At 43.4% G+C, this 27,236-nt stretch overlaps 1 protein-coding gene across 1 annotated transcript; it reads left to right on the top strand.

The window, feature by feature from the left end:
* Positions 1-82: 82 nt before the first annotated feature.
* On the top strand, positions 83-27,163 carry MED15 (mediator complex subunit 15). Its single transcript, XM_041420415.1, has 18 exons — positions 83-209; positions 5,145-5,232; positions 6,407-6,458; positions 6,914-6,943; positions 8,411-8,626; positions 9,140-9,405; positions 10,832-11,215; positions 12,267-12,365; positions 17,166-17,285; positions 21,961-22,103; positions 22,417-22,544; positions 23,507-23,641; positions 24,031-24,094; positions 24,253-24,319; positions 24,771-24,931; positions 25,081-25,247; positions 25,385-25,483; positions 25,605-27,163. The coding sequence occupies exons 1-18, from the start codon at positions 142-144 to the stop codon at positions 25,739-25,741; spliced, it is 2,424 nt and encodes an 807-aa protein (XP_041276349.1). The 5' UTR covers positions 83-141; the 3' UTR covers positions 25,742-27,163.
* Positions 27,164-27,236: the final 73 nt, after the last annotated feature.

The raw sequence follows: 27,236 nt of genomic DNA, 5'->3' as shown, positions 1-27,236 counted from the left end.
CAGGCAGATCCCGCGAGAGTTGGCGGCGCTCTCTCCGGGACTCCATTTCCCGCGATCCCTCGCGCGCCGGAAGCGGCGGCGCGGCCGTTCCGCGGCGGAGGCCCAGGGCAGCGGCGGCGGGACGCGCTCCCGGTGGCCGCCATGGACGTGACCGGGCCCGAGACTGACTGGCGCAGCACCAACTTCCGCCAGAAGCTCGTCAGCCAGATGTGAGTGAGCGCCGCGGGCTCGGTGCTGGGTAGGCCGCGCGCGGGCCTCGGCTGCCGCCGGCCCCGGGGCCGCCGGCGGGGCCGTGTCCCGCCCGTGTCCCGCCCGTGTCCGCCCCTCCGCAGGGCTTTCCGGGCCTGCCCCGGCTGGCTGGGTTCGTGCCCGGTCCCGGTGTTTCCTCTCCTCAGGGGGCCTCTCGTGAGGCGGCCTCGTTGCCCGGATTTGCCCAGACCCTGTCGGGGGTAACCGGGACTGGTCTCTGACTTGGTTTTTCCGATCCTCCTTCTCTTTCACTTTCCTTTTCTCCAGCAGCGTTGCTTTCCTGCCCTGCTTGACACCGTCTGGTGTAGGGCTGTGATTTTGCCAGTGTCCACGATATTGTGAAATTTGGCATATTCAGCCCTATGAAAATCACTGTTGTGGGCTTGTGTCTGACTTTTGGGGGCAAACATGAAATAAAAATGATGGTGGTTTAATGTGAAGTTCAGCTTGTTGCCTTTTCGGTTTTCCTGTGTGAAACAATTGCTTTCCTTGAACTACTTTGCTGCTTTGCTGGCTTTTTCTGTTTCTGGAAGGCTCTTCTACCCCATGGAAGGTGGTGAGCACAGAAGTGAAAGCACTGTTCATTCTTTCTAAAGTAATGTTGGAGTGCTAATTCATGTATTTGGGAAAGCTTGATATTCCCTTGTTGATTTTAACAATTAAAACTGGCTGGTTTTTTATGACACATGAGTAGTGTGAACGTCTGTGTGTTCCTACAGTCAGGGTGCTGTTCCAGAATGAAACTGTTGCAGTGTTCATTGAAGCAGTAGGATGGTGTTTGTCTCTCACAGCCAGACAGACTTCCTTGGTGCTCACAACGGATGTTTCACTTTCTAAACTTTCTGTGAAGTCATTCATCTTGTTAGATTAATCCCTTACTTCCTCTCCTGTTCTGCTGCTTTGTCAGAACAAGCAAACAGAAGTGCCCTCGGCTGCTGTGCTGCTTTGAGGGAATAAACGTGGGTAAGCACATGCAAACCTGGCACAATCAAACTTGGAGTTTGTGTTTGTCCTGCAAACTGTAATGTGTTTTCTCTAAGCAGCAAACAATGCTCAAAAATGTTTCAGTGCAAGTGTACAACAAGGGATTAAAAAATTACTGCTACTGACCAGAAAATCTCTAAGGTTAATGCCAAATGAAGAGATGACAGCAATCCTAAACTTTTAATGCATGCCCTCTATTTATTTTCTTTTCTACAAGTGCACAGATGTCTCTGTACAATTTGTGTGCTTTTTTCAGGTGTAGTGAGAGCCTTTTTATCACTTCCAGTTTTAGAGGATGGAGCAGATATTTGTATTCATGGCCTTGTTTAAAAAGCAAGCAAAACTGTTCCTGGGATGAGTGGTTGCAGTGACTGCAGCAGACTTTTTTTTGCAATTACTGTGTGTTAGATAGCCAAAGACAGCCTGGCCTGGCTCCTTGTGGCACTTGGGATAAGATGAAGCTAGCCAGAAGCAGAGTTTGTTGAATGAGAAATAAAAGCAATATACTTGCCAGAAAAACTGGAGCTCTCTATGCAGCAAGTTCCTATTTCTTTCCAGAAGCTCCCAGCTGTGTCATTAGAGGCTGGTGTAGCAGATGGAAGAGGGAGGTAGTTAAATATCTGGTGAATCACCTGGAAGTTTTATAGTCTGTGGGAAGGTTGTTCTGAGCAGTTAGGGAAATACAATCTTAAAAGTACAATCTTAAAAATACAATCTTCCAGTTCATCCTGCAGCCAGGAGGTGATACTTGTCAAGGTAAGTGTTAACACTTGGTATTGGGCATGAAAAGCATGCAACCAGTCACATAACTCATTTTGAGTTATCTGAATAGTTTCTGAGTTTTGAGGCAGCCTCTGTAGAGCTGCTGCATGCAGGTCTCTCAGTTTGTGTACAGTTACACACTTGGGTTTTCATTGAGGCACTGAATTGAAGTTTTCTGGGCTCTGGCTTTGTTTCTCAGGAGCCATGTGTGAGTGACCATGTCAGTGTGGGCAGGGGGTATCCTGAGGAATCCCTCAGTGCTCCATGTGCATGATGTGGTTGTGGACATTTGGGAGAATGGTTTTTTCATGTCCTGAGTCCAGTGCCAGGTGCTGTGGGCCTGCAGGGCTAAGCAGAACTTCCACACTGGAGCAAGACTGAGGAAGCCTGAGCTCCAGTGACTGAGGCTGAGGGGCAGGTTTGGCTTCTCCCAGGGTGTTCCAGGAGTCAGCAGTGGTGGAGGAGTGTGGATAAATACTTCTGCTTGCAGGGCACCACTTTATTCTGGCCCTTACATAGCTTCAGTACATTCTCCCTTCTAAAGGACTTTCCTTAAACTGTTCTTAGATGTTGGTATTGCCTGAAGGACAGGTCTGATCTGGGCTGTGAACTCAGCCTGTGGCTGTGTGTGGTTCCTGCTCTGAGCTGCTTGGAGGCTGTGTGAGCAGGGAATTGTGCTCTGATGGAACTCAGCCGCTGGGATGGGCCCTGACTTCGGGAGGTGCTGGCCCTGGGTCTCCTTGTCCTGTTTCACTGCAACAACTGATTGACACAGTCACGGTGTGCCCTGGCTGGGGAGGGAGCTGGGGCAGTTTGGAAGGAGAACATGTTCTGCTAGATTTTTCTGTTAGACCGGCTAGCCTGAGTGAGAGGTTGCACATATTTGGGCTGGAAGGAAGCTTCTTGAGAGTGGAGGGGGAATTCCTGAAGCTGGTGTTGGTGCTGAAGGCTGCATCTTGTGAAACCACAGCTCTGAGTGTTCTGCATGAAATCAGAAAAGCAGATTTTTACTGCACATCTACACATTTACTAATGCTGCATTTCCCTAGTGCTTACAAAGCAGATGGAGGTTGAGTTGCTTGGTACCATCTAGTTCCCAAAGTTCTGTAGAGTTGGGAGTTCTGCAAGGAATGTGCTCTGTGCTAAAGCTAAGACTCTTTTAGCTGGCTTCCCTGGTCTTTTAATGTAACTGGTTTTATGTTGATTGCAGTTAAATATGTGAACAAGGAACAAGTTGTGTGTTTTTGTTTCTTCCCAGTCTAAACCTTTACTGGAATGCTAACAGATAGGACATAGAAAGCTCAGTGACATTTTCAGTAATGCAGATGCAGTCACAATAATACATCTTCCATGTTCTATAATGTCAAGAGGAAATGATTCATATAAAAGCAGATAATTTCTTTGCTGTGGATTTTTTTTCAGGTTCCTGATACCATATTGATCACTGTCTCTATCACATCCCCTAAGTGCTACTTACATGTTACTTTCTTTACTTGCCTCTGTGCAATCTTTGTCTTCTCTTTTTGTCTGCTCACTTTTCAGTGCTCTCAACATGAAAGTCATTGTCATGGTACTGGGACTAGAAAGTTAAGGAGGATTCAGAGGAGTGTGGATTTAGAGGCAGCTTTTCCAAAAAGAAAAGTGTGAAAAAAAGGACTTGTTAATAGAGAATTGGATATAACTTCTTCCTCCACTGCAGAGCTCCTTTATGAGCAGTTCACTTCAAGGCTTGTTTGCCCATGGGGGAATAGTTACTCTGCATTACGTTCAGATTCTGCTGCAGTTTAAGAAAGCTTCATATAAGAAGCTGCAGTTTAAGAAAGCATTCATTGTTTTGGTGGCTGCCAGACCCCACAAACATGTTCCCACAAGAGCCTTGCAGCAGGTACAGTGTTCCACTGTGTTCTGTGTGCTGGTTTGCAGGTAAGGGTGTGAGTTGTGGCAGCCTAAGCTCCTGCATTTTAAGGCTGTAGCACCTGCTTTTCTCCTCTGAGACTGTCACTGAGTTAATTCAGAAAGCTGAACCCATTTTCTTCTTGTGCAAGCGCCATTCCTGCTGCATGGGAGGTCGTAGAAGTTCAGGGGAAATAAAACAGTTGTGTCTCTTCAGAGTGGCTGAAACGTCCAGGGGTCATTGCCCTGAGGGTAGCTGCTCATGCAAGGCAGTCACCAAGAAACAACTTTCTGATATGTTAATCACGAAGTGAAAGTATTTAAGTATTTCCTGATCACTTGTTTGTGGAATTTAGACTGTAACTGCCAGGCTGCTTTAGAGAAGAACAGGTTTTGCAGGGAAGTTTCTGAGAATGACAGTGCCTAGAGGATTGGAACAGGGCTTCGCCTTGCTGAACTCTTGTTTCAGGATTTTTTGTCTTTCTTTGCATGTTCCATAGTTGAACTGGTTGCTGCTCTTTGATGTCCTGAGAATGCCCCTTCTTTTCCAGGCATGTCCCCTCGCACCCTGCCCGTGCTGCACCTCTGCCCTCCTCTGTCCCTAGCCCATGCTCCCACTCATTGTCCTCACCTCACTCACTGCTTAAGCCTCTGTGCCTTTAGACAGCGTTTTTTGTTTTATTCCTCCACCTTCTGTTTAGAGAATTCTTTTGGAAAATCCTGTTGCTAGGAAGCTCAATCTCATTGTTTGCCAAACATGGATTACATTAATCCTGTCATTCAGTTTTGCTCAAGTAAACAAGACCTGGTATTTAGTCAAAATATTGCATCAGGCAGTAAAATAATGACTTGTTTAGCAGTTGGTATTGAATTTCTGCAAAATAATATTTGTGTTGCCTTTTAGAAGTTGGTGGTTTTGCATTTTTCTCCATTATTTGCGTTATTTGTTTGAAGAAACTTTATAGGGTGGCAGTTTTAAGTAATATGTGGTGGTGATTTGGTTTGTGGTGTTTTGTTGGTTTTTTGTGTGTTTGTTGTGTTTTTTTTTGGTTTTTTGTTTTTTTTTTTTTTGCGGGGGGGTGTGGATATTCGGGTTTTTTGTTTGTTTTTAATCCATAAATGAGAGAGAGGTAAAAAGCTGTTTCACAGACCTTTCTAACTACAGGAAGTATTCCTGTACATTAATTGAGGGTATTTGTAATACCCTCAATTAAAATCCAGCCTTGTTTTTTTCCTCTTTTTTTTTTTTTTTTCAGTGATGAAGCCATGAGGAAAGCTGGTGTTGCCCATAACAAATCTAGCAAAGATATGGAGAGCCACGTGTTTATGAAGGCCAAAACAAGGGTAAATCTCTATTTGCTTCCAGAAGTTATTTGGTGTCAAAAGAAATTTGTAACAAACTGCAGAAATAGCAAAGCCAGTGCACTTAACAATACAGAGTTATGTGAAATTTTGTTTTATATGTGCTGCTTCTTTTCACTTACCTTGAGGGGAAGTGAGGAGTTCTGCATCCAACAGATGCACCAGACTCGCCTTAGTGCAGGACAGCTTTGCTGATGCTGCATTGTTTCATGCATGTGTGGAACCACACTTTTCTTACTTGAATGTTTGTAGTGAATTGCATGGAATTTCCTTTATCTACAGTGTAGCACCACTCCAGTTTGGTGGTCAGAAAAACCTAGGATATCAATGGAAAGGCCCTGTCAAGAGTAACCCCAAGGGAAGAGCCGTGGTCTCTGTGCAAGTCTGGCTGTAATGTACAATCCTGCACTCTTACCAAATCATAAAATTCTTCCCTGGAGCTGTGTCATGAGAAATTGGATAGTGTTGCTGTCTCCAAATGAGCCATGTTTGAAATGGAACATGTCTTGGTGAAAATGTTACAGTGCTGATGCCACAAATATGCACCCACAGTTGGCATCCTCCCTGGTGGGTTGTTTCATGGGCAGCAAGGCTTGTCTCAGCCTCTGCAACTTCCTACAAATGATGAGGCACACTTAAGAAAATATTTCAAATAGTATTTGTCTTTTCACTTCCGACATTTCTGTCATGTCAGTTTTCCAAGTTATTAATTTACTTGTATTTGTAATATGAATTTAGCTTTGAAAAGAGTTACTGTAGTACAAATGTGACATAATTCAAGGACTTAAATAATTCAGTGTGCAAAGTAAGCAGGTTCTGTCCTTACAAAAAAGGAATTACAGTGGATAAGAAGTTGAAAATGTATGTTGGTTTATAAAGTTTGCATATTGTGGTTCTGTTAGTGTGGCTGTCAGGGAGGTTCTTTCCTGTGAATTTTGTGGTTTCTTGGTCTTCTTTTACCATCAACCACAATGACGTATTAGTGAAAATATTCCTAGTTCATAAACAGATTGTTCTTGGAAGTGAACTGCTCTGAAAAGCCCACACACATTGTAGAGTAAAATCCAGTATGTTGAGGAAGAATACTGAAGAACCAGAAAGTAATGGTTAATCTGTTTTCATTTCTTATGCTAAAACACTGATTTTTCACCTCTAGGAGGAGTATCTTTCTCTTGTGGCCAGGCTCATTATCCATTTCCGAGATATTCGTAAGTAATTTTTTAGTTTTGGTTTTATTTTCTTCTCAATTGTGGTTTCTCATTGACTCATCATAAAAGAAAAAAAAAAAAAGAAAGTAAATTTTAGGGCTTCTGTGTGTGATTCTGCATGTGATTCTTAAAAAGTTGCTTTAAAAATCTTCCTGTAGTATGCATGCCCAATTTATAAATACTGTTTCTTTTACACATCATCTGTAATTGAAAAGTATTTGAGAAATTATTTAAACTTGATACTTTTCCTCCTTCCTAATTTTTTCTGTATCTTTGCTTTCCTTCCATTTTTATATAGCATTCTGATTACCAAATTGGCTTAGGTTAATGTATTTTATTAGAGCTACAGTAGATAGTGGGTTTTAAAAATTTATTTTAAAAATTATGTAGAGAGTATATCCAGAAGGTCAATGTGACAATATTAACAAGAATGATTAATCATTTTTTCTTTGCAGACAATAAGAAATCTCAAGCCTCTGTCAGTGGTAAGAGTTCCTTTGTTGTTGTTGTTATTTTATTCCTTCCCTCTACCCTCCATTTCTAAATAGAACAGCTTAGACGTCAGGGCTGTGGTTACTGAGAATAAAGCATCTGTGTATTCCCTAGCTGGGATATTAAATGCTGCTGGAGTGAAGGAAGGGGAGCATGACAGTCTTGGAGTTGTTCAGTGATGAGGGTGAGAGGCTTGTTTGTGCCCCTGGTGGTACTTCTGTTAGCTCACAGCAAGAAGGTTCATGAAAGCACCAGAGTGATTGAAAATAATCTCCTTCTGAGCAGCCCAGGTTCCTGCCTGTTGCCAGCTGTGGCTCCCCAGGTGTTGCACCAGAGGCAGAAATATTTGTGGGGCCATTTGGTGAGCTTAGATCTGGTCCTGGCTTCTGCCTCTGTGCTCATTCTCACTGCAGTGGATGTTAGGGACATAGTATAGTGCTGTGGTTTTACCCCTCTGTAGGGCAGATATGCAGTCTGTGGTTGATGAATATTCAGTCTGGCCTGCTGGAAATTATTTTATAAGTATTCTTAAGAAAGAGGTGGTGTGTGTTCTGTACCTGGTTCATATTGCTTCTGCACCCTGTGTTGTGTTTTGACCTCTTGAATTGTCTTTCTCCCTTTAACTTCACTTTTCTGTGTGCCCAGGATTCAGATTATGAAAGCTGTCTTGAAAGGCATTGAATTTGTTCAATGCATAATAACAGTGATGTTAGAGGAGGAACTGTTGTCATATTAATGCAAAAGTTCCACACTGTTGTCTCCTTACCACGAAAGTTTCATACCTTCTTGGTGTTTCCTCATGGGCAGCTCTTCAGAGCACTGACTCTTTCTTCTTCACAGTAGCCAACTGACTCCAGTCCCCTCTCAACCAGCCAACCCACTCCTTTATAGCACTCTTCTTGTTATTTGTCACAGCAATGGCCTGTTAAAGTCAGGTCTGCTCCTAATCTTTGATAATTGGCCCTCTTGGGGCAAATTATCTCACTCTCTTAGGGGTGAGATTACTTTCTGCACTATCTTTATTTTCTTATATTCTATCCCCCCACAGAACTGTGTAGCAAAGTACATCCTCTGTCTGAGCATTGCTTCTCTGACTTGAGGAGGAAGATCCACAGTGAGACTCTCTTGGTTTTTGAAGTTAAAAGCTTTATATCCTCATGGAGTTTTGTTGGCAGCTTGTTTTGACTTCTGTATCAAGTTGGAGATGACTAATATGTCCTTTTCTCTGATGTATTTAAAATCTGTGTGGAACTTCACAACACTGGAGCACTTTAAATCTTCTCTCACTCTTTACAGAGAGGCAGAGATGTGCCAGAAGCCTCACAGGCAGGGCTGTGCATCTGAGTTTGTCAGGGTATTGGTCTGAAGTTGTCAGATCAGAGAGTAGATGATGGAGAGCAGGGGATTCTGGAGAAGCAGTGGCATGGCTGGCTGCACATCAGTGTCTGTTTCCTTTGCAGATCCGATGAATGCCCTGCAGAATCTCACTGGGGGTCCCGCAGCAGGGGCGCCTGGCATGGGCATGGCTTCCCGAGCTCAGGGGGCACCAATGAGTGGCATGACAGGCCTTGGTCCAATGGCACAGCAGATGAGTCTCCCAGGGCAGCAGCAGCCTCCTGGAACCTCAGGAATGGCCCCTCATGGGATGCCTGGTGTCTCTACAGCTACTCAGCAGAGTAAGTGTTTAGTTTGCTTCAGCCACTGAAGTTGCTAGATCAGCTTTGCAGCAATAAGGCCTTTCCCCAGGGAAAGGGTGCTGAAGAGATGTCATACTTCTGGCTAAATCAGCCAAGTGAACTGGGAAATAATTGATTTCAAATACAGCTGCCTAATTGGATGAATGTCTTTCTTAGTAGAGGCAACACAGTGCAGCTGTTACATGAGCAAGTTCTTTCATCATGTCAACTTCAGAACATTGTTTTTGTACAGCTCACCCAGGTTTTCCATGGTATGGTGCTTCCTGCTGGTGACCTTGGTGCACGTTTCTTCCTGCACATTTTGAGTCTCTTTACTTACTCTCAATGAAGGGAGAGTGAATTACAAGTTGGTAGTACAAACTGTAATTAATTCTGCTGTTAATGAGCCCCATCCGTTTGAGGAAGCAAAAGTATATGCTGCTAAGGAAGGACATTAATTAATATCACACTATTTGGGTATTGTGTTTTAAGTACAGTCTGTCTTCTCTTCAGCCCAGCTTCAGCTTCAGCAAATAGCTCAGCAGCAACAGCAGCAGCAGCAGCAATTCCAGCAGCAGCAGGTGGCCCTGCAGCAGCAGCAGCAGTTCCAGGCCCAGCAGTCAGCCATGCAGCAGCAGTTCCAGGTGCAGCAGCAGCAGGCGGCGGCCGCTGCAGTGGCACAGCAGCAGCAGCAACAGCAGCAGCAGTTGCAGGCTGTCCAGCAGCAGCAGCAGCACATGCTGAAACTGCAGATGCAGCAGCAGCAAAACCAACAGCAGGTGATGACAAACAGCTACCATTGCAAATGTGGTGATCGGTGTGCTGGTTTGAGAGCAAAGCAGTGGGAGATCCCAAGTCAGAAGTACAATTTAATAGGAAAATTAAAATAAAATGCAGTAGTACAAAACCACTGACAGAGACAGAGCACAATTTTACACCCTGTGGGTCAGGGCGGTGTGACAGTCCCATCCCATGGTGGCTCAGCCCTCCTGCAGTGCCAGCTGTGGTTCTGCTGGAGCAGGGATCCTGCACAAGGCTGGAGTTTTCCTCTGGAGCTCCAGGGCTGCTGGAGATGGGCCTGCTCTTCCTCTGGGATGCTGGGGCCTGCTCTCCCTCTGGGAATGCAGGGCAGGAGAAAGCTGCTCCTCTGGGAATGCAGTGGGCAAAGGCTGCTGGGCTGTTCCAGGCTCAGATTGTATCCAGGTAGGAATGCTTGGCTCCTCCCCTGGGCGGAGCATCTCCCAATGGGATGCTGGAATTTGATCAGCCATGCAGGGACACTCAGTGGCCATGAGCAGAAGATTTCCCCCTAGAGAGAGGATGGGTTGTGGAAGAGATAAAGAGCACTACCCTAGCTGGTTTTAACAGGGGGCAATAGAATACAAACATTTGGTTACATCTTGCACTGTAACCTTAGACAATGAGTTACTTGTCAGGTGAGGCTTGGCTTGTGTGGAAGCATCAGCTCTGTCTGTTACTAACACATTTCCACTTTAGGGTAGGGCCTCAGGTTAGATTGGCAAGTTAATTGACAGCAGTATGTTACATGCTAGAGGAAAGGCTCTACAGAGCCTTTTGTTGCTTTCTTTTGTCATAGCAATAAGGAATTAAATGTTTTGTCTCTTTATAAATGTCATGATAGCCTTTCATTCTGACAGAAATTGGAAAAGAATAGCCCTTGAATCATTCTGACACAAATTAGGAAAGAACAGCCCTTGAATTACTCTAGCGGTAGTGGCTGTTTTGTCATTGTGTGACTCATGTGTTGCCACTTTAAAAATGTGTATATATATCTACACAAGTGTATATGTATATATATATATATGTATATATTTATGTTTATATCATCCTTAGGTACAAAAGCAGGGGAGGAAACTTCAGCTGTCATATTCTTGTGCAGTCTTTGGTAAGGGGTGATTACATCTGAAAAACAGTATCTGAGCCCATTGGTACAGGAGAAGCTGATGGACTTCACCTTTGCTTTTAAAAGTTACAGGAAAGCTTGTCATGTGGATTTGTATTTAGGGTTTGTATTTAGGGCTGAGATATACGAGGGATGAGTGGATAAAAGGTTAGGCTTTCCTTTGGGCTTAAGACATCAGTCTGATGTATTAGGATTCTGTTTACTTGTGGTTTATGCTATAAAAGTAAGTCTGCTGTTGCATTGCTGGAAGCTTTAACATCCTGGCTTTTCCTGCTTTTCAGATGCAGCAGCAACAGCAGCAGCAGCAGCTGCAGCGGATTGCTCAAATGCAGCAGCTGCAGGCAGCACAGGTCATGCAGGCACAGCAGCAGCAACAGCAGCAGCAGCAACAGCAGCAGCAGATACCACAACAACAGATACAGCAGCAGCCACCTCAACAAGTCATGCAACAGCAGATGCAACAGATGCAGCAGCAACAACAGCAGCAACAGCAGCAGCAGCAACAACAGCAGCAACAGGTTGCTCAGGCACAGCAGTCTCAGCTTCCACCACAGTCCCAGCCTCAGCCCCAGCCCATGGTGTCTCAGCCTCAGGCAATCTCAGGACAAATTCCCAGCCAGGTTATGCCTGTCACTCTCACACCACAGCAGTTAAAAGCTATGCAGGTAAGGGCTAGTGACCAGCTGATTGTTGATTTGTTATGTTCATCTAGAGAAAGAAAACATATATCTGACTTTTGCTAATAGTGAAGTAGGGCAACCATAACTTGTTAAGAGCTCTACAGTTATCAAGTTATGAGTACAGGATGTTTAAAGGTTTGTATTTGGGCCTGCCAGTAGAGAACAGTTTTGTACCTAAGAGTTCTGGAAATCTGTGAAAACCATTCATGCAGCTAATATTTAAAAAATATTTTTTTGTCTCACTCTTGAATGGGCAAGTGAAAAAAAGGAAAAGAAACTCTGGTTAAAGAAAAATTACCTCCATGCAGTTTGCTTTTCTAGAACATGAGCAAGTACTGTGAAGTGTTCTAGACTGCAGCCAGTGTTAGCTCTCTACCATGCTGGCTTTGCTTCTGCTGCCATGTTGGGAGGTTTTGGAGTTTACTGTGCTGGTTCCTGCCTTGAAGAGAAGGTGGGCAAGACAATAATTCTACTCTGTTGAATCTTGCTGGGTCATCCTCTTAATGGTGCAGCTTTTTGAAGTGCTAGTCATTTGTATCTGGGCTGCATAGGTTACTGTTGAGCCAAAGCTCAGACCTGTTTTTCTTTGGGCCTTAGTGGGGAGGAGTGCCAGCCACACTTCAGAAGTGGATAAGTTGATATCTCCACTTTGTGCTCCTATCAGCTGAGCTAGGAGTAGTTAAATGTCATGATTGTCACACTGACAGATGTAAAGAATTCATAAACATTTGAAATGCTGGTCGTTGGTAGGCTTGCCAAAAATTTAAGTGCCTATTATTTTTATATGTAATACCTGATAGTAGAGGTAAGATGTGCAAGAAGTTGTTGAATTGGATGTGCAGTCTGTGGGAAAACTATTCTAAATGTTTTAAACATGGGAACTTGTTTTCACAAAAAAACCCCAAAAACTTTAGTTTGTGAGGCTGGTCTTGTCTCCATAGCCCTTTTAACAAGCATAGTCAATGCAGTTGAAACAGAAATGTCATACCCTGCTCAGGTATGTATTTTTACTGTGGGTTTTGTTCTCATACCCTAGGTAAGAGCTCAGCTGGTCCAGCAGCAGCAGCAGCAGGCAGCAGCAGCAGCAGTGCAGGCAGCTCAGGCCCAAGCTGCTCAGATGGGAGCTTCAGGGCAGGTAAGGGCCCAGGGGCCAGTGTCCCAGGTCACAGGCCTGTGGCAAGTGCATGCTAGAGATGAGCACGGAGTTGGGTTTCTGGTGGCTCCTGGTGAGGGGTCTGCCATTGGTCAGCCCCTGTATGAAGGGGATATGGTCTTCTCTGCTGTTTCCTGGAGTCAGAGGCAGGATTTCATTGCCAACCTCTCTGTGCATGCTCTGTGTCCCCAATAGGTCCAAGTGTTGCCTGTACTGACACAGGAATGCACATGAGTAAGGTGGTCTCCTGTGGGCACACTACAAGTCTGACTGTTGGTACCTGGAGTGTATCACCTCTTCTTTCATTAAACTCTCCTAGGTGACTGCTTTGTTGTGTAAACTGATTTCTGTACTGTGAATCTTTGCCTGCTATCTTTAATCACATGTGATTTACTTTCCATCTTCCTGTATTGACTATAAAAAAATAGTATAGATGATGAAATCTCTCTGCACTCCCCTTTCAGTCCTTTCATCTTTCATTCTTCTTCTGAGTGAAATGGGCAGTAGATCTAGATGCTCTTGTTCTGGATGTGAACTGTGAAGAACAAATGGTGTGTGTCACAAGTGCAGAGTTACATTAAAAAAGAAAAGTGCTGGCTGAAAGCTTGTTGTCTAACATGGTTTTTTTATCCTGCAATACACCTGCAGCCCCAGTGGTTGTTTCTTGATGTGTGTCTGGTATGAAGGAGACACGGGAAAAAAATGGGGAATAGCTTGAGCTGAACCTCTTATCCCATTTTCCACAAGAATATGAAAGTCTTTTGTGGCTTACCTGTGTTGTGTTTCATATTGAGGCATTTTGCAGACATGGGTAAGTACAAATATCTCCACTCTGTAGATGAAGAGAGAGGCAGACAGATTTGAAATGAGGCTGACTAGGGCTAATGGCAGAATTCTTTTTGTATACTCAGACATTCCATGTTTTTCAAGCACCATTTCCCATTCAGTGCACAAGTAATTTTATAGATTCAGTAAGAAGCTTTTTGTGTGGACTGTGGCAGCAATTGCTTCTCCAATGTGCATCTCCCAGACCTGTATCAGGGATAGTGTCTTGTACCATGGTAACTCTCAGCTGGCCACATCCTTGTTGGTGTGGCCAAGTTCTGTTTCTGAATTGCTCCTTTGGCTTGTGTCAGTGTAACACAGGATGTGAAAGCTGGGCAGTGGTAAGTACAGGTGGGACAGTGCTGGCAGCAATGCAGAATTCTCTTCATGCAGTTGAAATGTGAATTAAAACTTGTTTGTTTCTTAAATAATTTCCAGGTGAGAGCTGCAGGGACTTAGACTGACTGGAAGGAGGCACTGACTTCTTTTCTTGTTATTAACTTCAGTGGTGCTCTTTTCAACTCTGAAGCAGATGGACTGTGTTTATGTAGAGTCAACTGAATTCTTGCCCCTTTAGTGACTTCATGTGCCAGTGGCTTAACAGCACAGTGCATTTGAAAAGCTTTGGGTGATGACATTGTTGACAGCCAGTTTTGTATTGCAGCTTTATCCAGTCCTGTGTGGGGATTGCTCTTTATCTACCACATGTGGAGTTTGGAATATTCCACACACAGGCTTTACTCCACTAATGTTCATGCCAGTGCAAGATGAGTCTACTAAAATTCACCTACCACTGTGAAGTCCAATAACTAAATGGGTTTCTTGTACTTGTCTAAATAATTTCTGTATATAACAGGTTAAAGATTCTGGCTGTATATAATATTGCAATGCAGCTTCAGTGTTGAGAGTGTTTAAGGCTTTCCTTTACTCTATAAGTCTCTTTTAAGACTAGATTTTTGCTTTCTATTTAGTACGTTTTTCAGTAGCATCAGCATTTTAAATAAATATGCCTTGACTTCTTTATTTGGTTCAGGGGAGCTTTTTTTAGAAACAAACCCTATCCTAATCTTTCCTTGTTACATTTTAACTTAGTCTTTAAGGGCTTTCAAACTGGGAATTTTGCTTGCTGCGCCTGCATTTTTCCTGCATTTTTCTGTAAATCCTTCTTACATAAAAGTAAAAGCAGTCCCTTGTTTAAACATGGATGCATGTGAAAAGTTCTTCTCTGAAGTTATAAAGACACCACACAGGTCAGTGTTACCCTGCTCCAGTCCTTGTGAGCACTCAGGGAAGCTCTCAGCAGTAATGTCCTAGCACCCAGAGACCTACACAAAATGCTTGCAGCACCAAGGAAAAAGATCTGTAATCAACTGCAGTTAAGTATGAGTGAAGATAATATGACTAAAGTGAAGTCACTGTTCTGGTGCAATCCTTCAGGTGCTCAGGATGCAGAGTGGCTGATGCTGACTGAAAATCTGAGCTGCCTTTAGTGCAGTGGCACTGTAATACATGTGCTCACCAGAAGCTGTGTATTTATGGACTGCTGAATGTTTGGATGTTAGATAAAAGAAAGCTGCAGGTTCTGGATTCTATTTGTTCTATTCCAATTAGTTTTTATCAAATATTGGGATTTGTAGCTTACTTTGGAGGGAGATCCTCTTCTTGCTCTCTGATTTATCTCCATTTACAGGGTCTGGAATTTTACCTCCTAAGAATTCAATTTCACTTGTGGAGGAAGATATTGTTCGGTTAAAATCTTTCTCAAAAGTACTTAAACATTTCTGGTTGTGTTCTTATTTTACAAGAAGAGTAACTCCTTTATGGACATATTGCCTTGGAACCCCCTCCTGACTCCTTTATCAAAGGGTCATGGGTTTTATAAATATAAACGGGCTGGAGAATGGGGGAAAATAGATTGCTTTTGTTAAGAGAGTGGAATTGGTGTAATTTATATATGTATTTCCTTTTCAAAGCACACATTTAAAAAAATACAAAAAACTCTACCCCAAAATTGTAAGCTTGTGCACTCATTTGACCAACCACAATACTACAAACAGCTGAAAGCCTTTGAATTGGAGTTTGTCATGCTGGTATTCAGGGGTTTCCCAGACACTTAACCTGTGAATATTCTTTTAATTTCCTTTGCCTCAGTGGAAGTAATCTAAATCTTCACTTTTTGGTGGTGTGGCTTCAGAAACATGGCCAAGATGGGACATGTGGGTCACCATAAGGTGCCTGGGATTGCACAGCTCCAGAGATCTGTGTGCATTCACGAGGGTCTGAGATGGGGTGATTGTGCCTGAAAGGATATTCCCCTCCCACCCCAGCAATTTCCCCCTTTTTTTTGGTTTTGTTAGGATTATGTTGCTTCACCAGCTCTCATGTTGATACTGTAGCTCTTCACTGCACTCCCTGGCACCCCCTGTGCTCTGTGGCAGCGCTGGGTTGTGTTTGCTCTGCAGCTGCTGCATGCTGTGTGTGCACGTGTGCATGTGTGTGTGATGTCTGAGGCACTCCCCTCTGTTCCCCTTTTGAAATCCTGTCTCTGACCATCCCTCTTTGCTGGATGGAAAGGGACTGCATTGCTCTGATGTTGTGAACTAACAGCTGTGCTGAATTTGACACTATTTTCTTTATCAGTTATTGCTTTCTTTTTTTTCAGTCTTGCTATGTTGTATTTAATTTTATTTATTTTTAACAATTGTAAGCACATGCATTCTTTGACTCTCTAGAGATGTGTTGCTGGCTGCTTCAGTCCATTTGCATAAACACCCAGCAGGAGTGCCCCAAACCATTTAAGGAGGGAGACTACATTATCTCTTAGATTAGTTAGGATTGTGTAGGTAACATTTAAGCCAGGAAAAAAAGGCAGCCCAGAGAGCTTTACTGTAGATCTTTGAAGTCCCAAACAGAAACTCTTTTACTGATAAGTGAATTTGCCAAAGCTACCTGAATACTACCTCAAATATATGCTGTATTTGTTGTAAATTCTCAGTATGTGGGGTAATACCAAATTTTAAGTAGTAGAGGGCTATACAGATATAAAAAATTAAATCTCTATGGCTCATGCAGGCTCATGGTTCTGAAAGACTTTTAGACACTGCAGAGCAGCATAGTCCCAATACTATTTTAACATAAAAATTGATTCTAATGCTAACCATTATCATTTACCCTAAATGATTGTTCTTTAGGGTGTGCTTGCTCTATACAGCTGGAGAATCAAAAAGCTTGAGGAAGATCATGGACTCAGAAAAATTTAGCACACCTTGGTAGTAGAGGAATAGGTATTCGTCAAAATGAGGGTAATTAAAAAAGTATACTTGAGTTATTGTGTGGGTTATAAAAGGAAGGAAATAGATTTTTCAAAGCTGGAAGTCCTTTTAATTGTCTGTGGTGTTGTTATGCTGGCATGGGTTAGGCTGGTGTGAAGTTTGCTCACTGTGGGGCAGTGCACTGACAGCTGCTGTTGGACTGTCTGACAAAATGTCCTGTACCAGGGGGGACATGGCCCGTGCTGCTGAGCCCTCAGAGTCCACAGTGGGGAAAGCACATCAGGAACCTATGGCATTATGGAGCTCCTTAGATGGAGTGCTCCTGACAGCAGTCTTTGAGTACTTATTTCCAAGAATTGTAGAACTTGAGGATGTCAGAAAAAATTTAGGAAAGGCCCTTCATGGAAATGACAGGACAGTTAGCCCTTGACCCAGGAATCTGAGGCTGCACGTGGGCTCTGTCAGGATTCCAGGAGTTCATGAGGTGCTCTCTGAAGATGGACAGGAGGATAAAAAGGATTTCCAGGCCAGCAGGTTAGGCTAACCTGTAGAGACAAGCTCACTAACCTTCCCTTCATGCTCCCCCTCCGCAGGCCCTGGAGGCTGCATGTGCTTCTCATCCTGCCAGTGCACTGCATTTCTTGTTTTGCGATTACTTTTGTCTGTTGTCCCTCTGTCCTCAAAGATGATCACCGCACCCATGGCCCGAGGTGGGATGCAAATCAGACCACGGTTCCCGCCTGCCCCCGCGGTGCCGGCTGCACCTCCGAGCTCCGTGCCCTTGGGCGGACAGCCAATGCCACAGGTATTTACTGGGTCACAGCGATTGTGTCAGCCACCGCAGGGCTTCGCTGCCTGGCTGCTGCCTTTCAGGCGAGGGGGCTGGTCACTTCTGCTCCAACAATGAACTTGCTGCCGATACTCAGGCTGTTGGTGTCTTCAGGTTGTGGTTTTTATGGATCCTTTTTCTTGGGATGTCAAATAAAGCGTTTTTAAAGTGGGATAGATCTTTATTTTAACATTTAAAACTTTGCCGTGTTCAGAATTGATTCAAGATTCAAATTACAGGTCCACACTCCGTGAGTGTGCATTTCTAGGTGTTGCAAGTCAGCCCTGCAGGGTACCTGGCTGAGTTGTGCCCAGGACCTTGCTTGGCATGTGTTCATGCTCTCTACAGGTGCTTGTTGTGTTGTTAGTAAACCTGGCTTGTTCCAGTTTGAGCAGCTCCTTGGCATGGTATCAGGGACCCAGAGAAATTTGAGCTGTTCTTTTCTTTCGTGGCTGTGTAGGAGAAACTGCCAGAAGGATTCCACTTGTACCTGCATCAGAGAAGATCCCATGCAGGCAGGCTGGCAGCTCCTATCCAGCTGTTGCTGGAGAATGCATGAGGTCAGAGCACTTCATCTCTTCTCAGGAGTTTGCAAGGGCAGTGACAGTGACCAGAAAGATTGTGCAGTCCTAGGCAAGCACATCTGTTGTCGTTTCTGGTTGCAGGTGGATGGTCACTTCAGTCCAGTACAGTGTGTGTTTGCTGACACAAACCCAGCCACAGCTGTGGGCTCAGAGGGGAATTTCCTTTGTGCTTTGGTCAGTGTAGCAGTTAATAATGACTGAGATAATCATCTCCCATTTCAAATATCCACAATATTTGAGGCTTTCTCATGGATATTTACGTATTAGTTTTGCTTCTATTTAATATTTGACTGATAGCAAGAGACTTCTAGTTCAGACATTCAGTGCCATGGGGGGATCTTTGGGCACTGCCACTGTTACTGAGGAGCTTTGACTTCTGACAGCACATGAGCTGCTCACCAGGGAGTGCTCTCAGTGCATGCCAGGGAGTGTGAAAGTGATGTAGAAGCTGAGCAAGTGGTCAAAGCAGAAGAAGAAGAGAAATTTTTTATGAGCAGTGATTGTAGTGAACATGGCTCTGAAGCAGGTGCTGGGATGAGTGAGTCAATCATGGTTTGCTATTGCTGGAAACATGTTATGAAGGCAGTCTGACCTGCCAGATAACTGACAGCTCTGCACCAGCATGCATCTCTAGCATTGTCTGCCAAAGCACTTTGTTCAGGTTCTAGGTAGGTTAGAAATTAGAAATGTTGTCTTTTACATCTCTTAATCTTATAAAATGCTAAAGTGCTACTGTCTGCTGGATATAACTTCCTTGTCATCAGAGCCCTTGCAGCTGCTGACAATAGGATGAAGGGCAGTAGCAGATATGTGGTTATTAATCACTCATTTAAGAGTGATTGTAGGGTCACAATCCATTTAGATGTGCTGATAGGTAGTTCAGGGTGTGTTTTGTCTTTAGAAAAGAATCTTGGTGTTGCACTGAAGAAAGCTTTTCAACAGAAGGCCCAGATGTGAAATCAATACCTTGTGGCTATTTGTTTTTACCAGATATGACAAAACAGTCTGGCCATTTTCTTCACAATACTCACTAGATTCTCCAGTGAGTTTATTTGTTTGGTTGGGGTTTTTTGCTTCTTACAGTCTTTTCAAACAAAACAAAAAATTACTGATATGAGGTTTTATTCCACAATCACCCGGTGTTTTGATTTGCAAGAGTTAGAACTGAGAACCCTTACCAGCCTTATCTCCTGAGTGCTGTTCTGTGCCTGAGACTCAGCAAACTGGAGATAGAACTCATAGCTGGGATTATTTAAATAAATATTATTATTTTTCCAGGACAGTGTGCTCTGAACACTGAACTTTGGCTTAGTGGATGTAAATGCAGACTTTTATCATGCAAGCCTAAGTACCTTTTGGGCTTTAAGAGTTCAGAAAATTAGAGTGTGGTGTCATGATCAGGCCACTGTAGAGTCACAGGGCAGATTCGTGCTCAGGGGGCTCTAGCAGCTGTCCATGGACATGCTTTTATGTGCAGAAATTCATGTCCCTCAGTGAAAAAATATGTACTTGGATTTCCTTGTGTCTGCTGAAGATGCAGGGTGTACAAATGATCAGTAACCATGGCCTAACTCTGGAGCTGAAGGAATTCAGTGGAGTTAAAGCTCTGGAGGAGGAGGGGTTTTGTCTTTTGGGTTCATAGCTATTTTTGTAGTGTGTTTGGGTTTTTTTCTTTATTTTTAAGCCTTCTTTTTACTCAGAGTCAGCTGCAAAGAGCATTCCCTAGAAATTGAAGTTTCATTAAATTGTTACAATCCTAATCTTTATCCTACAAACAATGTAGAAACCCAAATCTGAAATCATCTTTAAATCTGTTCTGAAATGATGTAGCAAATGAACTGCTGGCAAAGAAAACCAAGGCAATAAGTTCAGAACTGCACACTTCTGAATGCATGTTTTTGAAAATGTCACAATTTTGCTTACTGTTAGGCACTGGCCTTTGAGGTTCTGCAATGTAGGTGGCAGAGAGCAGTCCTGGAAAGGAGGAAATCTGTTTGCCTGTGCAAGTATTTGGATGAGGAGGGGTAGTGCAAAAAAATTCCATTCTTTCAGTGCTTATGTGCACAGTAAATGCTGCATATCCTTTTCTTAACTTTTCTGCAGCATTTGTAAATTAATGTAAATAATATCCTTGGTGCTGAACTACACACAGAAACTGAAATCTGGCAGAAAACCTAATGAAATCTTTCCCCTTCCTTCCCAAAACACAAGGATTTAAGTGTCCAGAAGTCCTTTTTTGTAACCAACTTGGGACCCTTAACAGGGGCCTGATTTTCAGGAAGTGATGAACCACTCCAAGTGGTGTTAGTCTGACTTTATGAAAAATGGGAGCAGTATCCACATGGGTAAGTTCCAAATCACTTGCTGTCTAATAGCACATTAAATAGACTTGAGAAGGATCAGGGAATGCTCTTTGCAGTGTCCATCCTAGCTTCCTTCCAAACATGGTGTCTGCAGGAGGCAAACTGTTCTTTTCAACCTCTGAAATGCTTTTCCAGCTGTTGAGGAGAGAGACATGCTGTTAAAGAATCCCCCTCCTTTGGAGAACAGAAGCCCAAGCTCTGTAGTTGTTGATTTTGAAGAAAAGGAAGATATTGTATCATTTCAGCCTCACTTTGTATTACCTTTGTGGGACAGGTGGCAAAGGTTGCAAAGGTACTGGAGTTATTGAAGATGGAAAAAAAAATCATAGTATGTCAGGCTGCATTTGGTTTTGAACTATTCTGCAATGGGTGATAAACTAGTGTCTTCAAGATGAGTAGTTCTGCACTGAGCTGGGGATTGTTTGTGCTTTTTGGGGGGGAATATGACCTTTTGCATGGCTGCAATGTGATGGACCAAGCAGAGCAGTTCCTGTTGTAGTCAGTGTGTCCATGCAAAAGCAGACAATTTAATACTTTTCAGTGTGCTAAATGTCATGTCCTCTGCATACAGTTGGGTTATTTAGATGGATATTTAACAAGAGAGTGAAGGGCAGCACCAATTTGCAGTGCCTGTGATGTGCCTGGGACTTGTGGATTTACTGGAACCTTTGCTTAAAAATGGTTTCAACTGAGGGAAATAGTTGTTAATTCAAAAAGACTAATCAGTGACTTACAGAATGGACACATGGGTTAATAAGCCACAATCTGTGGCCTCTGCAGGCTAATTCCATTTATCCTTGTGTGTACTTATTTATAGCCTCAAGTCATAAGAATTCTCTGCATGTGCCTTAAACAAATGTGATCACTCAATATCTGCATTACCATCCCATGCCTCTGCCACTGCACAGGTTTTCTTGTTTGGTTTTAAGTGATTAAGGGGAAAAATGTATATTAGAATAAATGTGAGAAGCTGCTTAGATTTTAGTGTTCCTCTGGCTCTGGCACTGTAGAGTGTACAGAATAAACTTAGTTGTTTGGTGCTGTTCTGGAATGCTCTTACTTGCTTTTTTGTCCTTTAGGCACACCTCATCATTCTCCAAAGGTCAGAAAGCTCCTTCATTTTTTTTTCCCACCCAGCTGTTAGGTTTGGAGTTTCTGTCTCCACCCAGATTTTCAGAACTCAATATTTAAACAAGATGTTGGTGATTTGGCTTACCTAATTTTTTTCTTCCTTCTTCCTAAAGAAAACCAGTTGAGAAGCTGCAGCTGAGTCTGACAGACCTTTGAAGACTGTAATTAAAATGTCTAAATAATGAGGGGTTTTTCACTCTTAATTATCAAGTGGAAAATGTCTTTTCTTCCTGCTCTTCTTTAGTTCTAATAAAATACAGGTTTTTCACATGGCACTTCCGATATTTTAATTGCAACATGATGGTTTGGGCAGTGAAAAGTAATTATTATGCAGTTAATTGAAGCAATGTGCAGATTTAATGGTCGTTTCTACTGAAGTTGATAAGATTTACTGCCCTGAGAGCTTCAGGAGTGATACAGGTGGGAGTGTTCTTATGGGGGAGAAAGGAAACTAATGCTTTCATTTCTTGTAGGCCTGGGAATACACTTCTCTCCACAGGTAAAGCCTTTTAGTTAGGTTCCCATCTCTGCTCCCTTTTGTTGGTATTGATGGTGTCTTTTCCCACACTGCAGGTCAGCCAGAACAATATCACCATGATGTCATCCCCATCCCCTGTCCAGCAGGCTCAGACTCCCCAGTCCATGCCTCCACCACCACAGCCCCAGCCATCTCCTCAGCCAGGCCAGCCAACTTCTCAGCCAAACTCAAATGTCAGGTGAGCCCCACTGCAACTTCTGAGCACTTCTGGTAATGCCATAAGCGTGAGGGTTTCAGAAATATTCAGTAACCTTACTCTGTTTCCATTGAAGTGAATGAATTTTAATACCAGCTCCACTGGGAGCACAGGTGAGACTGTGCTGAATTCACTCTGAAAACTCACATTTTACATAAAGAATCCGTGTATGAAATGTCACCAGGGCAGAACTACAAACTGCCATCATGATGCTTACTAAAATCTTATCTGCTTCCAGGCTGATGATCCTTCCTTGTCAGATTCTGGCAGGTTTAATTTTATGCTTGTTTTCCAGCTCTGGCCCTGCTCCATCACCCAGCAGCTTTCTCCCCAGTCCATCTCCACAACCATCACAGAGCCCAGCAGCTGCACGAACACCTCAGAACTTTAGTGTCCCATCCCCAGGTCCTCTGAACACTCCAGGTAAATGATCTGAGAGCTGTACTGCACACCGTGGGTTGGGCTGTGTTTTGGTAACTAATAATTCCTGGGAAACCTGTTATTTTTGGCACAGTGTAAAATTCCAAGAGCTCTACACAGCACCTGGCATTGCAGGCAGTGAACACATCACATACCCCACATAACACAACAGCCTGGGTTCCCAAATCAAAATCCATTGAAACCTCTTTTCTCATCTTCTAACATCATAGTTCTCTTACTGAACCATGTAATGGGTTTTTCTAACTTCCCCAGTCTTTGAAAAAGAGAATGATATTTAATTTAATGGAGCAAGTTTATGGAGGCATAATGATTCCTTATTCCAACAGGAAGGAACTCTTAGTGACACTGTGCAGTTGTAAAGGACATAACTACTCCATCCCAGCAGCAGTCCATCCATCCCAGCAGCAGTCCATCCATCCCAGCAGCAGTCCATCCATCCCAGCAGCAGGCTGCTTTGCTCCAGAACACCTTCCCAGGTGTACTCTGGCACTTGGCACTTCCCTCCCAGTCAGCATAAGCAGTTTGTGCTACTATGGATGGAGGTGACATACTGGCTCCTTCTCATACCACTGTTGTGTGCTTTGCAGATAGGAAAGGACCCACTTAACCAAAACTGCTGTGAATTTATTTTGTTTATTTTGTGTTTAAAGCATCAGAGTGAAGGCAAAATAAAGACCTAGAGAATGGGTATATGGAACTTTGAAACTTTGCTGCAAAAAAATATATTAAGTGGGAATTGCTGTTCTGCCCATGGAACATGTTACTTCCACACAAAGACTACAGGGCTGAGCAAGCACTTAAACTATGGAGGGTATCCAGTTGTGGATTTGGATATTTGACACGAGCTACGCTGAGAGTGCCACATTTCAGATCAAGACTAATTAAGAATAATGTTCTGCAATATCTTTTATCACCCCGTGACATGCAGTCTTCCTTTTTGCCAGGAAATCCAAATTCTGTCATGAGTCCAGCCAGTTCTGGTCAGTCAGAGGAGCAACAGTACCTGGAAAAACTCAAACAGCTATCAAAATACATTGAGCCACTCCGGAGGATGATCAATAAAATAGATAAAAATGAAGGTGAGGTTTCCTGTGTTTGGCCATGCATTTATCTGTGTCAGCTCTCTTATGTGCTGGAAGAAGCAATACTTTGTCTTTTGTGGTGACTTCCTTTCCAGGGATTAAAAATGTCAGAGCTGTTATTTCTTGCTTCTAACTAAAGACTTTAATGTGAGGAATGGGCAAAACCCCTACCCTTAAATTCTCATCAGTTTTTTTTTACTTCTGATGGTTTTGAAACATGTAGAGGTCATGCTTTGGATATACTTAGGATTAGATGAAAGATCTTCAGTCCTTACTCCTTTCTTTAGTATTGGCTCATGTTTTCATTTTTGACAGTGTGCTGTACTTCTGTCTGCGAGAATGGAAGCTTTTCTTGTAGTCAGTGTTTGTTTCTCACACTGTTTCAGACAGGAAGAAGGACCTGAGTAAAATGAAGAGTCTCTTGGATATCCTGACTGACCCTTCAAAACGGTAACTTTTCCTGTCAGTTTTCCCACTGTTCCAGAATCTGGTGTTAGCCCCCAGCCCTGCTGCCACTGAGGCTGTCTCTGGGGCTCAGACTGCAGAAACACTTCAGCTGAGGTGCCCATTTGCTGGGTGATGTGCATGAAACTTCTCCTCTTCCACAGGTGCCCCCTGAAGACGCTGCAGAAATGTGAAATTGCTCTGGAGAAGCTGAAAAATGATATGGCTGTGGTATGTAATGCTTTGTGCCAGCAGAGATAAGCAACTCATTCCAAAAGGCCTTAAGACTTGGCAGGATCATTTTTACAGTTTTTATTACTCATGGTGTTAAAACTTCAAGTAAGGTTGGACAAAATACGAAAACAGGAAAAAACGGGCAAGCATTTACTTCATGTTAGTCACCTGTGTGTATCTTTTAACTGAATTTCAGTTTCTTGTGCTCTGTGCCAAGACTTGAATAATTCTTTTTTTGGACTGTGGCTAATTTCAGGACAGCCTTCCTAAACCAAAACCGAATATGTTTTTGCTTTACTTCCTCCCTTAATGTTACTATGTGCAGTTTTGAGAATCATTTGCATTTTGTGCCTCGGAAGTTTACTGCTACAGAATTTTTCAGACTCGGCGGTAGATATTTCTATTTCTGGTGACAATTAAAGGACAAGGGGCTTCTGTTGTGTTTCAGCCAACTCCACCACCTCCCCCAGTGCCCCCCACCAAGCAGCAGTACTTGTGCCAGCCCCTCCTGGATGCTGTCCTGGCCAACATCCGCTCCCCAGTCTTCAACCACTCCCTGTACCGCACGTTCATGCCGGCCATGACGGCGATCCACGGGCAGCCCATCACGTACGTACCCAGTGCTCCTCCTGTCAGGAGAAATGCCTCTGCACAAATCATTAAAACAACGGATGGGCTCATGGATGGGGCACCCATTCCTTTTCTTTTTCATGTGTGGAGTGTTTAACAAGTCCTCCTGTGGGCTGTGTTGTACACAGGGCCCCCATTGCTTCCCCTCGGAAGCGGAAATATGAAGAGGATGAAAGACAGACCATCCCCAATGTCCTACAAGGAGAAGTTGCGAGGTTAAATCCTAAATTCCTGGTGAACCTGGACCCTTCACACTGCAGTAATAATGGCACAGTTCATCTCATATGCAAGCTAGGTAAGAAGAAAGGGGGAGATGTGCACTCTGGTTCCTCCTTGGAGTTCACAGGCTAGAAGTCAAGCTCAGTTATGCACTGAAAGCCTCTTGTCTGGGAAGAAATGCTCTGCTCTGATGGAAGTGTGTTTGCCTTTCAGATGACAAGAATCTTCCAAATGTCCCACCACTCCAGCTCAGTGTTCCAGCAGACTATCCAGATCAGAGCCCTCTGTGGATAAAGAACCCCAGACAGTATGGTATGGCATGTGTTGGGCATGTGTATGTGCCAGTAGTGGGGAAGTGTGAACACTTCTTTCAGTGTTTTAATATGATTTTTGTAACAACTTCCTTTATCTGTTACTTTTTTTTTTTCTCCAGCAGCCAATCCCTTTTTGCAGTCAGTGTACAGATACATGACTTCAAAACTATTGCAGCTCCCAGACAAGCATTCAGTCACAGCTCTGCTGAACACCTGGGCACAGAGCATTCGTCAGGCCTGTCTCTCTGCTGCATAACAGCTCACCTCCTGCATCATGGAGCCAGGAAGAAACTCTCAACAGCTGGCCTCTTCCACATGCCACTGGAGAACCACAGTGTGGGGAGGTTACTTCAGAAGAAAGAAAAGCCTTATGTTGTTTTGTTTCTAGGCTGTCAGGGTCAGTAGAGAACCTGATGTTAGACTTAGCTCTCATGCTTTCCATCTTCTGCCTCTGTGGACTTTTGCCAGCGTTTTCAGATATACAAAATGTGTATATATGGTTCTCAAGACTGTATTTAGGGTGAGTTTTTATTGTCTTCTTAGAGAAGAAATTATTTGTGGACTTCCATCAGGGAGTCTGGTATAAGAGGGGGTAGGGAAAAATGTCCTAATTTCCTTCAAAATTTGCTCAGTGCCAGTATTTCTTTCACACTGTATGTTTTGTGACCTGATACTGCCCCAGAAATAAATGAGCTGTAACTCAAATGTGCTTGCAAACTTGCCAGTGGATGCAGGAAATCTTTTTGACTGTTAGCTCTGCCCAGAGATGGGATAAATTACATCCTTTTAAGGCATCCCTCAAATATGTGAGATACATCTGCATAATTATACTTGGGGGTGGGAATGTGGAACCAAACAGAGCAAAAAAGGCTTCATTTTATAAAATCTTTTATAGCTTATTTTAAATACAACTTTATGTAAATGGTTTTTGGTTAGCATGGACCAGGTTTCTCACTCCAACTGACTAAGGTTGATGAGAAAGAAGAGGTACTGATGTGCACACTGACTTCCTCTATAAATTCAGCAAATGTGTTCATAAAGATGGGGGGAACCAACAGTATAAAGACCAAGTAACAAATCAGTCCAGCAGGTTGGTAGCTACATTTCTTCTTTTCAGAGTCTTTCTGAGGCACCTGGCTTCCAGTGGGAGTTAATGCAGTGCACTGAAAATGTTTCTGTACTACATCAGTTAGTTTGTTTAAACAAAAAAGGCAAAAAACAACATCTCAGGAGTAGAACTGACAACTAATTCATTGTGCCTTCAACAGTGATGGGCACTCAGGTCAGTCATCAGCTGCCTTAGTGTTGGCACTTTGAATGAAAACATTTACCACAAGTAACTAATTTAATGCATTTTTCATACTTCCCTATGTGTCTAAGTTGCTCCTTCTTAAGTTCCTAGTGCAGGAGAATGTCAAATATCAGATGTTCCAATGATATCCTGCCCTCTCTCTCTGTATTGTGCAGCAAACCTTAAAGAGTAGCTGGGCTCTCTGACAGTAGTGTCAAGAAATTGCTGTGACCTCTGTAAATCCACGTGGTGTCATCAGTTTCAGGATGTTTTTAAATGTGGGTACGTAGTAAGCACTGACTGAGGCAGCAGAATGCTGTCAGTATTTTGTACATGAGCTAATGCAGTATCTGTCTGTTTCTACTGTAATAAATTTATTATTATTCCTGTGTTGGATGCTAACATTGTACTGCTCCTCCCCTGTTAGGATACCATGGGATGAGGGTTGCTATGTTCTGTG

The sequence above is a fragment of the Onychostruthus taczanowskii genome, unplaced genomic scaffold (assembly GCF_017590055.1).
Source record: "Onychostruthus taczanowskii isolate IOZ18803 unplaced genomic scaffold, ASM1759005v1 scaffold64, whole genome shotgun sequence".
In the NCBI taxonomy this organism is placed as follows: domain Eukaryota; kingdom Metazoa; phylum Chordata; class Aves; order Passeriformes; family Passeridae; genus Onychostruthus; species Onychostruthus taczanowskii.
The sequence above is the reverse complement of the archived record's forward strand: the minus strand, read 5'-3'. Positions and strand labels throughout refer to the sequence as shown.

What these genes read in the sequence shown, in the direction of transcription:
- MED15 (XM_041420415.1), top strand. Translation starts at nt 142, where the DNA reads ATGGACGTGACCGGGCCCGAGACTGACTGGCGCAGCACCAACTTCCGC. An exon ending in CAGCCAAACTCAAATGTCAG is followed by an intron (nt 22,104 to 22,416) that starts GTGAGCCCCACT and finishes CTTGTTTTCCAG; the next exon opens with CTCTGGCCCTGCTCCATCAC. An exon ending in TAAAATAGATAAAAATGAAG is followed by an intron (nt 23,642 to 24,030) that starts GTGAGGTTTCCT and finishes ACACTGTTTCAG; the next exon opens with ACAGGAAGAAGGACCTGAGT.